This window comes from Melozone crissalis, unplaced genomic scaffold, assembly GCF_028551555.1.
Source record: "Melozone crissalis strain CALT ecotype California unplaced genomic scaffold, PUWL_Pcris_2 ptg000045l_1, whole genome shotgun sequence".
NCBI classification, from domain to species: domain Eukaryota; kingdom Metazoa; phylum Chordata; class Aves; order Passeriformes; family Passerellidae; genus Melozone; species Melozone crissalis.
In genome coordinates this window covers 10131514-10147392 of record NW_026535823.1, presented here as the reverse complement: position 1 = coordinate 10147392, position 15879 = coordinate 10131514, and the positions used below count along the sequence as shown (strand labels likewise).

General features: G+C 39.0%; 1 protein-coding gene across 1 annotated transcript in view; it reads right to left on the bottom strand.

Annotated features, from left to right (window-relative positions):
• CDC73 (cell division cycle 73) overlaps nt 1-15879 on the bottom strand; it is a 101690-nt gene that overhangs the window by 68018 nt on the left and 17793 nt on the right. Inside the window, exons 8-10 of the mRNA XM_054285693.1 lie at nt 13555-13653; nt 12245-12323; nt 3187-3251 (exon numbers count right to left, since the gene is read on the bottom strand). Coding sequence (XP_054141668.1) covers nt 3187-3251; nt 12245-12323; nt 13555-13653 — 243 coding nt within the window. The remainder of the gene's footprint in view (nt 1-3186; nt 3252-12244; nt 12324-13554; nt 13654-15879) is intronic.

The following is a 15879-nucleotide window of genomic DNA, read 5'->3' as shown; positions in this document are numbered from 1 at the left end:
TCTTCAGAATATCAGCTTAAGCATCACCTCACACCCTGTGTGGTACAGAAATACAAACACACTGCTCTTCCAAACATTGATCCACCTCAAACACCAAACTTTCCTGGATAAAAACCAGAAGTTGTTCTGCTACACAAGGGATTATGCTTGGAAGTGAAGCCTGCAGGGAGCCCTGCAGGTTTTGCAAAGTCATGCTGAACAGTTTGCTACCTGAACTGCTGGGGAACCAACAGCAAGAGCTACCACCACTAACTTACTTACTAATTTTCCAAAACATCATCAATCTAGGCAAACAGAAGGTGCCACAGGTATTAAAATGAGGGGGAAAAAAAAGAATTTTTAAAATCTGAGAAAAATGCCTTGCTATAAACAATTCCAGGTCCAGAATAATGAGATCATGCCTTCACAATAAAAATTCAATAAATAAGTCAGTTCTTCTTACGAGGTAGTGTGCCAATCAAGCAAAAACCCTGTTACAGGGAAGAACTGCCAGCAGCACAAGTTATTTTAGCTGACATTACTTCAGAAAAAGCCCACCATTCACCATCTGCTCTGGCACAAATTCTGAAAGCTAAGAAAGTTTCCAACATCACTGATGAAAGGAAAGCAGTCAAGATGAAGAAGTTTTTGTTTTGCTGTTAAAAAGAACAAGCATCTAGGACAGCTCACATTTCAGCAAGAACAAACACAAAACATAAGTTTTGCACATTTCATTAAAATCATTTACAAAGAATTACAGCAAGGCAGAGTGCAAGTGTAGGGAATGTAACACAAAACAAAAAAACCTTCTACAAATTTTCTATGAGAAACAGGTGGGCAACTCCAAACTGGGATCACTTCAAACTGGAGGTAAGAACTCAAAGTTTTAAGGGAATCTGACCACACTCCAGAAATACTTTAATGGAAGCAAACACCACAGGAAAAATGGAGGCTCCTCCATTTTTCATCATGCCAAGGAGAACAATGGCATAAAAAAGCAGCTTTCAAGCATGAGCATCCATCTGGATATCAGAGGTTTGAAGTTTGGAGAGAGCCTCTAATCGAGAGCTACCTAGAACTCTAAATTCCTTTGAAATGTTTGAGTTCCTACAGCAATTATACCAATACCATGAGGACAGCAATGAGATCATGCAGGTGAATGAATTCCAATGCTATCCTCCATATTCCTGTGATTTGGCCAATAGTATAATGTACTTTCCCATTAAACACCTAGGGGAAGCAATTACTTTCCCATTTCCTCCCTAATTTTGTCTAGCATAAAAAATTTAAACTAACCACAAAAAAATCCTTGAGTAAAAGCAAAATATCAAAGTTGCCAAGTTTCATAGTTCCATAGTTTCATGGCAGGAGATTAACTATTCTCCACAAAAATATGATCTGACATTAAAGGTTTGAACTGAGTGGTCCATCACTCTGACAAAGTTTAGACAAAACAGATGAACATATTTACCAGATTTATTTCTCCCCCATCTGAAACACAAAGCCAGGATGTCACTGCAATTTATGAATGAGCTAATAATTGAGGGCACCTTTTTAATAGTCTGGAAAATAAGGCTCCAAAAATCCCTCACCAGTTCTTTCTTAGACAAAAGCCGAGTAACAGATGGAGTTTTAATATTTCTCATGACACCAGATGATGCTTTATGTGCAGTCATGCACTCTTAAACAGTTATTTCAAAAAATTCTGGTTTATGTTAAAAAAGGTTTACTTGTAATTTCATATCTATTATATTTTCTCTCTAAATGGAAGAAACCAACAAGGACAGTTTAACAACCTCAAACCCCTAGGCAGTATGCTCAATACATGAGGTAGGATTCCTAGAACAAAAAACCTCACTTATTTTATGATCTTAAAAAGAAACCCATATAATTTCTAGAGTTAATGTGCATCCCTTCACTTTTACAGATTTTACACTTATAAGCTTAAAACATTTCAACATTTCTGCTTTACTATCTTACTTTTCTTTTTCCTCTTTCTTTTTTCTCCCCACGGAGCAATTTAAACAGAATCTATTTATTAACCCATTTCAAATCCCTACCCCTTGAAGCAGGTATGATATCCCATAGAAACCTGGGTTTAGTATAACAACACTTTGGTTCCTCACGAAGTAGCCCAAAATTCATGCAAAGTTCAAGAACAAATCTTCAGATATAACAGGTTATCTTTTTTCTTCATCCAGTCAATTTCTGAATTCCTCTAGAAATTACACTATTTACTGCTAAGTAGATTCTTTCATTAAATATTCCCTTCCATTTTCTTTTACAGTATCCTAAGTCACAAATGAAACGGGAATGAAAGATTTGGGAAAGGACTTATCAAACAAAAAAACCTTTGAATTTTTTTCAGAAATTTCTACTTAAGATCCTATTTTATGTTCAAATGAGAAGGGCAAACTGGAAGTAGTGCATGGGTTTATGAGAGTGTTTAGTGCTGTCTATTCATCACATTTCCATAGGTATGCAGCTGGCAAAAACCTTAATGAGGGCACACTACAGCAGTTTTCTAGCATCTGTCATACTTAGCAGCAGATCAAAATATCATTTATCTGAGAGCATTCAACCCACTTGCACAAAAGCAGACCAACATTGGCCCAAGAAACAAAAGGGAATCTGTTTGAGGGTCTCTTTTTCTCATCTGTGAGTGCTTCAATGCCCACTGACAGCACTGTACAGCCATACAACAGAAGCCCATCTCACCAAGCTAGAAAGCTTTAACAGTAATGCTGAGCTCTAACTCTTCCACCATCAAAAAATTTATTTTTTTGAAATGCAGAGTGGGAAACAGAGCAATACTCCAAAACCTGGGTTCATTACTTCAGTTTTCTGAGTATAGTTTTATCACTTTTGATTATGATCACTTATGTCCTTTCCAGACACACCTACGGTCAGCAATAACCTGGGTATGTTAAGTATAACAGAAAAAGGCTGCACCTCAAGAAGCCTTCCCTGCACACCTTTTCACTGCAGACAAACAAATCCCTGAGGCACAGACCTCTAGAACATGCAGACCAAACAAAGCACATTTTGGCTTTTCATAGACAAGAACTTTCACCAACTGTTACTCAGTCTAAGTGACCTTCCAGAGCCTATAAAGGAGGAGAAGCTGGCTCCATCTCCAAACATACATTGTATCTATGTTTACAATCATGTCCATAAATCATATTTGAGCCAAGAGTTGCCACTCACCGTCACAGACTTGAGAGTCATGCCGTGGTAGGTGCCCATGGTGTCAATCTTGAAGCCTTCCGTTTCTGCCAAGAGAAAGAAACTTCTGTAAATCCTTGTGAGCACAGCAGTGTCTTGCCTAAATGGATAACACTGAATCTGTCTGGAGTTCTTCTGTCAAAAAACACATCTTGCTGCTGGTGGTGGTTTAAGTGCTGTTCCCAGTACAAAACCTGGGTAGTCTCTAGGAAATCTGCTTTCTTTAGACAGAGGTCAGTTTGATGTTGCTGCTTTCTCTAACCATTTAACATGGCTTATACTTGAATTAGTTCAGAAAGCTACTATGCCATTTTTTTCCTACTTATCAGAACTGTTTTATTTGCTACCTGAGTAGCTTCTAAATAGTACTTTCCCTGTTGCATGGAGAAATTGGAAGCCCTTCAGACAAAGGCTATAAACCTAAATCTTTGCAAGAATGTTACAACTTGCATGTGGCCTCAGAAATTCTCCTCACTACAAGATTGAGAAGCCTCATTCATATTCCCAGAATACATTATAATGCAACATATTTAACCTGTATTAATGGAAAAATATACCTAAGAAAACAATTTACATGCCAACTATAAAAGTGTGGCCATTTTAGCTTGATAAATTCACTTCTGGAGTGCTGAAGAGTAACAATGTCATTCTCATATGATACCGAGGATAGAATCTACATAAAATGCACAATGCCAGACTAAAGGTTATAAAAAGGGGCATTCTTGGGGTGGGTTTTTGTAATTATTTTTAAATCAGATTGAATTCATACTAAATGCCAGAAGCCTGCAACTGCCCAATGACTAAACCTGCTGTCAGCAGCCTATTTGCTTTTCTTCCCTGTCCCCCTGTTCTCAGTGATTTAAGATCAAAGTAAGCTCCTGAACAGGGCCAACAGACTCACAAGAAAACCTTTTTCCTTTTGTAAATTCCCTAGCCTCATGCAGCTACCATCACCTGATCCCATCACACAACCATCCAAACAATTTCTACCTAAAATGGCATCATAATCACCACTCAAACCATGATAAACAAGCATTTATCTGTATCTAAGCAATTCTGGGCTATTTCAACTAGACTTGGATAAAGGTAACTGATACTGTGCAGAAACAGCTACTTGGAACTGGTATGTTTTTGTCATTTCTTACACCTCCTTCATTTTGTGCACCATCCCGAAATCATGATAGACAAATAAGGCAGAACCAAAGCATGGCTCCTACCCGAATCTAAAAAAAGTCCAAGAAAAACATAGAATTTTCAAACCCATTAGAGCCTCTTGCTCTCATCACGAGTAAATTAACTTAAACTGAAACCCAGACAACCTTGAAAGCAATTCACATGATGTGGGAAGCATCTGTGGCTTGCTCATCCTTTCTTCCTTAGCTGAGGAAGACGATCAGGCACTCAAAGGAAACAAGGCCAAAAAGTTTCCCAGATTTAAGAACTCTCCAGTGCCTATAAAAAGATACTCCAGAGTTTGGAACTTATCATACTCCTCTCACCATAGAGACAGCTATCTACTTACTGAACAGTTTGGGCTTTCACCTTTTCCCCCTCAGTCATGCCAGACCTGCCACCCACTACCAAGCCAAGATGCCCCATGTCACTGACCATGTTCTGTTTTACAGTCCCCTCAGTTCCAGCTCTTCTTCAGCTTCACTTCCCAAGGCCATCCCTGCCTTTCTGCTACATTAACATTTCTGAACTACAGACATAATTCTGATAAAGTACAATGCAGCTACAGACACACATGAATACAGTCCTTCCTACTAAAAAAAAAAAAAAACACCAAACAACACCAAAAAACCCACACAAAAAAACCCAGAGAAAGCAGCCCAGCCTCCCTATAAAAATTGATACTGCCTCCCTACATAAACTGATAGGCATTCCCACCTTTCCCCTCAAGCCCAAGCTATAACTATGCCTTGAGTCTTAGCTCAGAGGTCACAACACGGAACTTGAATGGTCAAGATGTGGCTGCACAAACACTTCCATGGAGAACAGGTTGCTCTGTGACTATGTAGGTCACTGCCGCAGGGCAGGGAGCATGTTAATATTTCAGGTGGTGCCTGGAGCCTTGTAGAATACTTGGCAGAACTCCCTAAATTGAAGGGATGTTTTTGCTGACTTGGAGTGATGTAAATCAGAGGTGTCTAATCTACGCTGACAGTTGTTTGTGAATTTCAGAACATCACCACCAGAAGAACCTTTATCCTTTCCAGACTGACCCATTATGGGTTCCTCAGGCCTGTGACACAGAGCATTTCCAACTATTTTAGTTAGATATTCTTTGCAAAGAATACAGACATCCATAGCAAGAGCAGCACAGCACCATGCTCTGTTGTGCCCGGCCTGCTGTGGCTTCTTTCCTCTCAACACAAACCCTGACTTGGTAATTATTTCTCCATGTTTCTTCCCTGTCTCCATCAGCATTGCAAAGGGAACAAAAGCCCAGAGAGCCAGCAGCACAGTTAGAAAGTAAATCAAAGAGGAGAGAGGCACCTGGCAGGGAACCAATCTCTGCTCAACTGCCACTGGTTTCATCTTTTGCAAAAGTCTTCTCAAGTCTCTCATAAAATCTGTCCTGGTTCATTTAATGAGCCACAGGAGCCACAAACCACAGCTCTGGCACGCATCAGCTTCCTGCTCCCAGCCTTGTCCTGACCCTTCTTTCTAGCAGAACTAACTTGGATGAAGAGCCACTTGTTGACTCCAGCAAACCCCAGTTTCCTGCCTGATCAATGTTCCCAGCAGCTACACAGGGGCCCCAGTACTATTCATAAGCTACTCAGGTAGCAAATAAAACAGTTCTGAGAATTAGCAAATACTGGCATAGTGGCTTTGTGCACTAATTCAAACATAAGACATGTTTTATGGTCAGTGTGGGTACCCATCCCATTCCTGCAAACAGCCACTGCAGCCTCTACCAGAGCTACTGCAGGGCCCATCTCTGCTGCCTGCAGTAGGGTGGGACCATAGGAGAAACCACATCCCAACCTGCCCACCAGCTCCCCAGCTTCCTGCCTCACACCCCCCAGCAACTGGAGAAGGAGAGTTCAGCATCTCCAGCTTCCAGAGGGGGATAGGAACCCCCCTGAAGCAGGAACAGCAGTGACACATTTGTCAGAACACAGCTTTATTGATTCAATGCTCTCACACACACCATGTGGTATTGTACCTGTCAGCCAATCACTCCTCTTACAGAAATAAACACTGCCAGAAGCACCAGCCCTGCCCTTGCATGTCTGTACCATTTCTTTAGGTCTCAGTAGTTTGGGCACATCCAGCAGCACCCTCAGCTCCACTCACTGTGCACAGCTTGGGCAAACAAAACAAATGTTTCCAGGTCAGGGACTCCACACTTCCAGCTTCATTCCCACTTCAAAAATGGCTGCGGATGTGACAGCCAGGTTAATGCTGTAAAAGATATTCCAGGAGCAGGCTGTTCTCCAAGGGCAGGCTCTGACCCTGCTACAGCTGCTCAGAAGCAGACCTGGCATACCAGAGGAACCACAGGCCATAGTGAAGGGGAGCAGAAGAGAGACAGACCCTGGGCCATGCCCCCAGCACTGATCAGCACAAACGCTGTGCCACACCCTCCAGGAACACAAAAGCTTCTCCTCTGCCTCCCAAAGCAGCTCCAACCTGTGCTGCTGAGTCATGCACCAGCAGAGAGCTGACCTGGTAATACCTGGCCAAGAATTAGTTCATAACTCCAGCTTCAAAATCCCAGCTTCACTGTGGTAATAGAAGCACTTAAAATGATAAACCATCGACTAAGAAAAGGATATTTAAGAAAAAAGAGCCTCATAAATAAAGGTACCATGATGGTATGACTTCAGACTATTATTTTTAAGCTTGGAATTAGATTCAGAACAACTATTAAAAACTTACTGAGGGTCTTGTATACACTGGGAATTTTCAATATAATTACTACCAAGTTATGACTCACATTTTCTTTAGGCATAGACCAGTTCATATTAAATGCTTCAATCACAGATCTAAGGACTAAAGAAAGCAATCAAAGCCCAACAATAATTTTGTCAGGAAAAACTGTACTGCAACCTTTTGTTTGCCAAATAGAATCAATTTTAGAAATATATACATTGTTAAAAACACTGACATCAACACATGCCTTAAAACTACATCTTGAGATGTAAACATAATAACTAGAACTGAATAAACAACTCTAATCAGTAACAACTCAAATAACCTATCATCATGGTTTGGTTTTTTTCTTCAGTCATGGCATGTATTATGGTCATAGTTCCTCAGTTCCATGACCCCAAGACTGGTAAAGGAACCATAAACATTTCCAGTGTAGTTTATCACAAGTTACCTTTCTAGCATCCCCATGCACCAGGCTGAGTACCTTTTCTTATTTAAAATAATTAGACCTGATAAGTAATATAGGCATCCTAATGCATCAGCTTTTTGGACTGATGATATTCTCCATCAGCATTTGGGTGCATCTTCTGTTTCCTTGCATATAATATTAATGATCAGGGTGCCTTGCATTTGCTTAAAGCCACTGCTCCACATCCATCTAGGTCACCCTGCACTTTGATTCTGCACCTTCTGCAGCTCCAGTTATCCAATCCAACTACAAATGAGCTCTGATACACTACCAAAAGAATAAACGCTTGAAAAAGACTCAATTTCTGTAAAAAGACCTGAATTTCTGGAAGGAAGTCAAGGGAAATAAAAACAGAACAAAGCAGCACATCTCAGACACTGAAGAGCTCAAGTTAAAGCCTTGGTTTGAATTGTGGATGAATAAGACTGAATAACCACTTCTACTTTCAGCTGTATACTCTTCAAGCCCCAGATAGCAACACTCTGCATACAGCCTGGAAGTGATTCACTACCCCACTTGACAGCCCCAGTAATTTAATCCCTGACACCAAATGTCACTCTGCATGAGTTTACTTAGCACTCCTTTACAGTACTCTATCCTAACAAGTAAGTTTCACACCTAAATTTCCAAGTTACGCTGATTACCTTACAAATTCTCTGTACATTTCATAAATTATAGCTCTGTAATAATCTTACCAGTAATTAACACCAATACCTTAAGTTTCTCACAGCAATTTATGTGTATTGTTAAAGTAATTTATGTGTATTTTCCAGCACAGAAGTGAATGTGCAGTGCTGAAAGTTTTTAAACAAGCTAGCCACACCAAGCCAGAAAACACAAATAGACCACATTCTTTTTCCAAATGTGCATCTCTTGCATGTACTGTCTGTTAGGGGGAAAAAAAAAATCATATGAATCTTAAAGGGAATGCAATAAATCAAAGTTTAACCAGTCAAACTAAGTCGGACCAGTAAAACTTCAGACCCTTATCTCCTGCTAGCAATTCTACTCTCCTTGTGTAAAAGGATATCACCTAATTTAAAACAAAATAACTTATAATGAGAAATGTCTTATAAAGAAACTTTCTTAACAATGTAGATGAGAGAGAAACAAAATGTTCTGGTCCAGTCACCTCAAATATGATTATTTCACAGTCCTCTGTTCCCTGGGCTTAGCACTTGGGACTGACAAACTTCTGGAAAACAGCAGCTGTGTCTGAACGTCCAGTAAAATTATAAATAAAATATAAGATAACAATAGCATGAAGTCAACAGCAAACTCGCCTGAAGGAAACATTTGAACACAGTCAGGAATATTCTTTTCACCATTATGGGCCGAAACCACACAGCAAGACTCTGTGATTTACCCTAAGTAGGACTGAATATTGCTGGAGGTTTTGGGGGTTTTTTATTTTGTTTGGGATGGGAGAGGGGGGAGTAACGCAACAGGAATACTCCTGGAAAAAGCCTTAAAGGTCTATCCTTGGAGCAGCACAGGGAAATTTGACTTTGCCGTCCATATTGAGAGATGTGGGTCACAAAAATGTTACATCTGCAAGACTGCCATCCCAGCACTCTTGCACACTTGGAAATAACAGAGCAAAAAGCAGGTGAAAAAAATCTTCTGAGGTAAAGCTACCCAAGAAAATGGGGGAAAAAGACAGAACAGCACCTGAATATTATCTAGTTGTATCTATCTACCTAAAAGCAGAATAGCACCAAAACATATATATCAATAATGTATATTTAAATATCAAACATTAGGGCACAGAGGAGAGGACACAAAATAAGCTCCTAAAGCATCAAATGCCACCTGAGCATAGGATTTTTAAAACCGGAACAAGATTTTAAAATTATGTTGCTCAAGAAAGTATGACCAACTGCAGTTTGGCAAAATTTCCCCAGTTGCAAAATACTCAGTAATAAACTGTAAAAAACACACTCAAGCAAGTAATACAAAGGAAAGGAAGAGGACTAGCAAGGTAAAAAGAGGAAGTTGAGCACAGGATGCAGCTCTGTGCTGTTGAAGAGAAGATAGCATCACTAACTGCCAGCACAGAAGAAACCAAAGCAATAGCACCCAATGAAAGTGACTGCAAGCAGTTCACCTCCTCACCTGCAAAACATCTGAGCAGCTGGGCAGGATGGGTGCACTGCCAGGCAATGTGTTCTTCCGCTTTTCATGTGGAAATGTCCAGGATGTGCAATTCCTACTGCAAACAACATTCTAATGCATCACAGAACTTGAAGGGTGTCAAAGGAAAGGTTTCTCTGTCCTGCCTCACCAAAGCTGCAGGAACAAGACCCTCCTGGACAAAAGGTGACCAAGCCCTGTCCCCTGTCCCTGGGCTGCTGAGCAGTTCCACTGAATGCACCTGGAACTCAGTGTTTGCTCTCCAAAAACAGCACAATCACCACCCCCTCACACTGACTGTTAAACCACACTAGCAGCAAAGCCTGTCCCATCTGGCAGGAAAATTTTAACTTAGTCTACCAGAGAGGCATCCTGATACATTGCATCAGAAATAATGATCCACCACAAGAAGCAGAGAAACTTGGCTGCAACTCAACAGTTTACTTAATGCATGTTAAAATTCCTAAATTTACTCTCTTAGCTCTACAAGCTTCGAATTTCTTATGCTAAGGACAAGACAGCTAATGGAAAAACTCTATTAAAGCCCACAAATTTTCCAAGAAAAACAGTTCACCTCTTTGCTGCCTAAACTTTAAATACTGTAGTATCATACAAAACTGAATCTAGGCAATGTGCCACAATCCTGCTCCAAGTAGAAGAGAACTAGTGAACTCTTCCTAGGATTTCAATACCTCTGAAGAAAGAGCAAACAGGTGAGACACAAAGAACAAAGCCTAGAGACATTGTCCTTGGGCCTTGTGTCACTCTTTAGCCAAGCCCACCACTGTGCCCACTGTTACAAGCACCACACCATCCTGCCAAGCACAGGCAGTCAGAGAGGGAAAGGTGTGGGAACCCTTCAGAACGGCAGAAATCTCTAGGATTCAGCTTTATCATCAGTGTTATCCACCATCGCTAAATCAATATGGATACAATGACAAAGACTGCAAGTTATTACCCTTTGAACTTAATTATCTTTCTTTTCCTTCAGAATTCTTTCCCCAAAGTCCCAATATTGCAACTTTTCCATAAACAAGTGGAATTCCAAGTTCTTACTCAACTTATTGTAAAAAAAACAGTTTAATGAAAAAGAAATCCCTTATTTGATTTTTATTGAGGACTTGTCTGCTTGTAGTCTCACTTCTACACTGAATATTTGGGAGCCAAAGCTTAATTTTGAGAACAAGTAAATTAAAAATACCATAAGGAATGGGCTCACTTGTGAGAGCTGCAAGTGATGTGCATCATTCAGTTTTAAGCAAATGACAATCTGTGCATTAATGCCTAATTATGACAGGAAAACTACCTATACTCAGAGTTCCAGTTAGACTAAATTTAAAAGGTAATAATTTTACAATAGAATGCCTAAAAGTAAATGAGATCTTTGCAATTTTCTGAAATTTATTTGAAGCCAAAGATCTCAGATCTCTAGGTCCAATCCCAAGAAATCCAGATGTTAATTACTAATTCTACCTAACTTCCATAAGTGAGGTACCAATACCTTTCATAAGTCATTCTCATGTTTAAAATACCTTCTTTCCAACACCTCATGCTTATTTCCAGTGCTAGCCTACACTTAGCTAACATGGTATTCTTAACCTATGTATTTCTTTAAATATCCCTAGAAACCTGAAATACAAAATTAACTTTGTGTGACTACACCAAATATAAGTAACCAGAAAGTTAGGGCAGAAAAACACTCTCTAGAACAGAGTGTGACACCGAGTTATTTTTTAGGCAGGTAGAATATGACCTCATCACAAAAGAATCTTTCAACTGGAAAAATTGCTGCAGTCCAGTCAATCCCATTTCAGCACCAAGTGAAACCCCAACACCACATTCTCAGAATCACACAATTCAAAAATGACACAATTCAGTAATGTAAAATTTGCATGACCTTCTGCAAGAAGCACAAAACCATCCAAGCACAACAAACAAAGATTGCAAAATAAAACCACAGCAAGACATGAAAGTGAAGTAACTGAACTTGTACTAAAAACAAGATAAAAAAAGCAATGGGGACAGGAGAAAAATTGCATTAGAAAGACAAATCATCACTCAAGTTCAATGTTCACCACCTTTTAAAACTGGAGAGACTTGTTCAATATTGTAAATTGTTTCCATCTCCTCTCCAGGAGGGTACTTGTGTTTTGCACTGCTGTTCCCAGTTTGTTTTTTAACTTAAATAGACATAACTGGATAATATTTACTTGCAGTTACTGAAGGCAACTTTTAGAGTTATCTTGGCACTTGTGGTTTTTTTTTTAATTGCATAAGACCCTCCCCAAACAATTTTTTTTCTCCCCAAGAAGTTCAGGTTTTAAGCTTTCAGTTTGCTTCCTAAGAGATAGAAACGATTTCTACAAAATTATACTTCTGGATTTTATTACTTGGAAAGCTGTCTTTAGGCATAGTTACAGGGTTTTTTTTGTCTTTTCATAGATTTGTGAAATAATAGGGGAAATCCCCTAAACATGAACTTGGTGACTGGGCAGTTTTGGTTCTCAATTTATTTTTTTTTTAATTTTGAAAAAAGCATTGCAATCAACTTACCCTCTTTGCCTTTAAATCTTTCCTGATCATATCTGTTGTAAGCAGCTGGAATAGGTTGCTTATTTCGTAAAGTGGGATCCTAAAACAGGTTAAACAACATTTGTAAAACATACTAAAAGGTATTTGATGGTTCTTGAATTTCATGAAGAGTTACTTAGAACTACTCAAGAGTATAAAACCAGTTCCTTTTCGTAGGAGTTTCACTGCATTTGAAAACTTCTGATGTTTCCATTCAATAGCCACTTACAGTCTTACAGAAAAAGTTTAGTACTGAATGCAAAGAATAACCTGAGGCAAAACTGAAATAACAGACAGTAACAAACTACATCATTAAAATCTCTGAGTTTTTGTTGTACTTAAAGAATTAGTGAGGAAAAAAATAATTAACTGACAATTCATTATTAAGGCTTCAGCCACACCAAATTTCTTGTCAGCCTGATTAAGATAAAATTTTGCTAAACAAAACAAATAAAAACAAATTTTGAGGGGAAAAAAAGGCATTCTGGGAAAAAAGTTTTTAAAAAGCACCAATCTAGAGGCCCACTCAATATCAATTCAATACTTTTTGTGGATGGCTTAGTTACGTATTCACATTTATTCTGAGTGGGACATTTGAATAATGCCATGCACAATTTAAGAAAGTCAACACAAAGCAAATATTTACATGCTGGAATTCATCTCGCTATTTAAATTTAGTTCTTTGTTAAATGCAGTAGCAGCAAAAACAAAACACAGTACAATTAAACAGCTTTTAGAGCAGACTACCACCATGTTCAAAGATACATTAGGTTTAATAGAACACAATAGTAAACACCACACTTCTAAACAAATCCTGTCTAATACCTGGAGAGAAGTAAACAATACAGCTCTAAGTCTGTCCTGATTTATCACAGGCAAAAGAAAGCTGGTTCAAGCTGTTCCCACTCATGAGTCATGCTCCAGATTCTTAAACATTTGCTACCCTATCTGTCAGAAAAGCAGCAAAACATTTCATTTGAAATGGCAGCCCTCTCATGGAATACACTTTTTGCAAATAGATGCAGCATGTGGCTAATGCTTGATAGATGCAGAAGCTGGCACTAGCAGATTCATCTCTCAGTAACAAGAGCATATTGAACTAATTAAACTAATATATTCAACTCTTTAAATACCAATAAATGCAACTTAAGTCAAAGAATAGCTGTGAAGTTATGCTTGAAAAATATGCATTTTTTGGAAGTAAACCAAAACAAACTGTGTGTCTAATAGTGCGCAGAGATTGTACTCTCACTTCTGGTGTCCCCTTGTGTCCAGCCACACACTGCCCTTACCGTTGGTGCTGTGTTTGGTGCAGGTCTCTGCTCAGGTGCTCTGCCTTCTTCTCTGGCTTTAACTGATTGAAGAATCGCAAAAATATTCTTGGCAAAGTTCTGAAAAAGACATCAGGTACCGGTGAACCTTACTGACCATCTGCATTTCACATAACTGCCCATATGAAGACACCACTTGGATAACTTACATTTCACCAAAAACCCAAACTGGTGTACCAATTTTCTAAATAGTTGATTTCTGACCCCTTTCTGTGACAGGATCCAAACATTGACAGGGTTTTAAGGCATCATTGCTACCCCCTATTCTTTAAGGCCCACACCTGCTAAATCTAACTGGCTTCATTATGTCACAAGGTAAACCAAACTCCTCTCAAAGCACTTGTAACCTGTAAGGTACAGAATTAAGTGTACACAATGTCTCCTACTAATGTCAATTTTCAGTACTGGTTCATCAGTAAAAGAAACCTTTTTATCAATTAGGGAAATTGGCTTTTTTTTTTTTTTACTGGTTCAGAATAATATAAAGTACTCACAGAATGCTAACACTGTTCCAGAGTATTGTATATTGACACTAAAGTGGCGTTAACACTACTGGCATCATGAAACAAACACATGAATTACAAAACAAAGACTTCTGGGGTGAATTTTGTAGAAATCACTCAAAGAGTTGTACTGCAAAGCCTCCCTAAGCCTGCTCACTCGACCTCAGTGAACATCCTGTCATTCCACTGCAAGCCACCAAGGGCAGGAACTGGAAAACCACCAGAAACCTCTTATGAAGGCAAAGCCATCCCCTGAGCAAACCCAGTTCTTTTGACAAACTCTGAAAGAACCCACATAAAACTGTATTTAAAGTTCTTATCAGTCAGAAAAATCCCAGGGGGAAAGACTTTCAAGAGCTACAAGCTATGCACATATCAATTATAAAAGGATATTCAAAGTCCAAACTACAAGCTTTCACTGCAAATTCAGATTTCTCCCTAACTGCGGCCTGGGCATCATATCAATCAAAATTCTTGTCATTGCTGTGCTTTATCACACACTGTCTCTAGGAAACAGGGCTACTCCATCTTCTGAAACTCACAAGGAGGAGCTAATTAACAAGAGGAGCAATGTCTTAGGAGTGACTGTCCCTGCAGAACCCAAATCTCCCAATCACAAGGAAGTTGCAACCAACATTCACATGCATATTTTACTCATAAAACCTACAGTTAATATAGTCTTAAAGGGAGTTGTAATTTCAAATTATGAGCTTTTCCAAGGCCTTTAAACACATGGGACTTTAAAAGCCTTAAATTGCACATCCTGGACCAAACTCAGGTAAAAACCCCACAAGGCTGTTTCTCCCATCTGCTGAAAACAAGCCACTAATAAGCATGGAATCAGAAGTGTTCTTGCTGATATCTTTTTTCCACAGCATGAAAATGTAAGTCCCCCAGGGCCATGACTAATGACTGTTTGGAAGGGGAGAAAGCCAGCAGTGTTTTAACAAGCACTCAAACCAACATCATCTTCTTGCTGGTCACTGGCTTGGTCAGGGATATGGGATTATATTACTGTGACAGAAAAATGATTGAGCAGCAAGAGCACTGCATGTACCTGCTGATTTGTAAAGCCCTGCAGAGTTGAAGACTGCTAAGTTTTCATTGTTCATCCCTTCAGAGATCAGAATATGAATATCCATTAGCTTCTGCCCTAGATTTAGTTAAACTTAGTTAAACCAAGTGCAACACTTTTACTACCAAAAACTTATGATTTGAGGGACAGAGCAGAAGAGGATAAAAAACCCAAACATCAAAATATTTGTTTCTCTGCACAGATGCTCTATCCCTTGCCAATACAGTGACTAACACACATCAACTCAAGTTACTATCACTAGTGGTGATTTAATGCCAGAATGTTTGTGGAGAAATCCCAGGGCCAATCAGATCAGACTGCTCTGATAAGGAAGGCTTAATGAAGTCACATCACTAACTAAATGTCTTTTGTAATAAAAATACTTCCATCACAATATATCACAGTTTATTCTAAAAAATTGCAGTCTTTAATTTCTGTAGCCCACCATAACCCTAACTCTCATTAACAAAGACTTCTAGTCATTACAGCAGCTTCATCAGGCTAGCAAAAATAAATAAATATTTTTAATAGTGATCATAAAGGATAAACATTGGTTTCAGCTTCATTAAAAACAATTCTTGAGAGAAAAAAAATTGAAGAAAAGCATACTTCATCTCAATCATCTGACAAAAATAAAACCTTAAATCTAACATGTAAAACTAGAAGTATACACCCTATTACACAATATGGCTTACGGTGCTTCAAAAG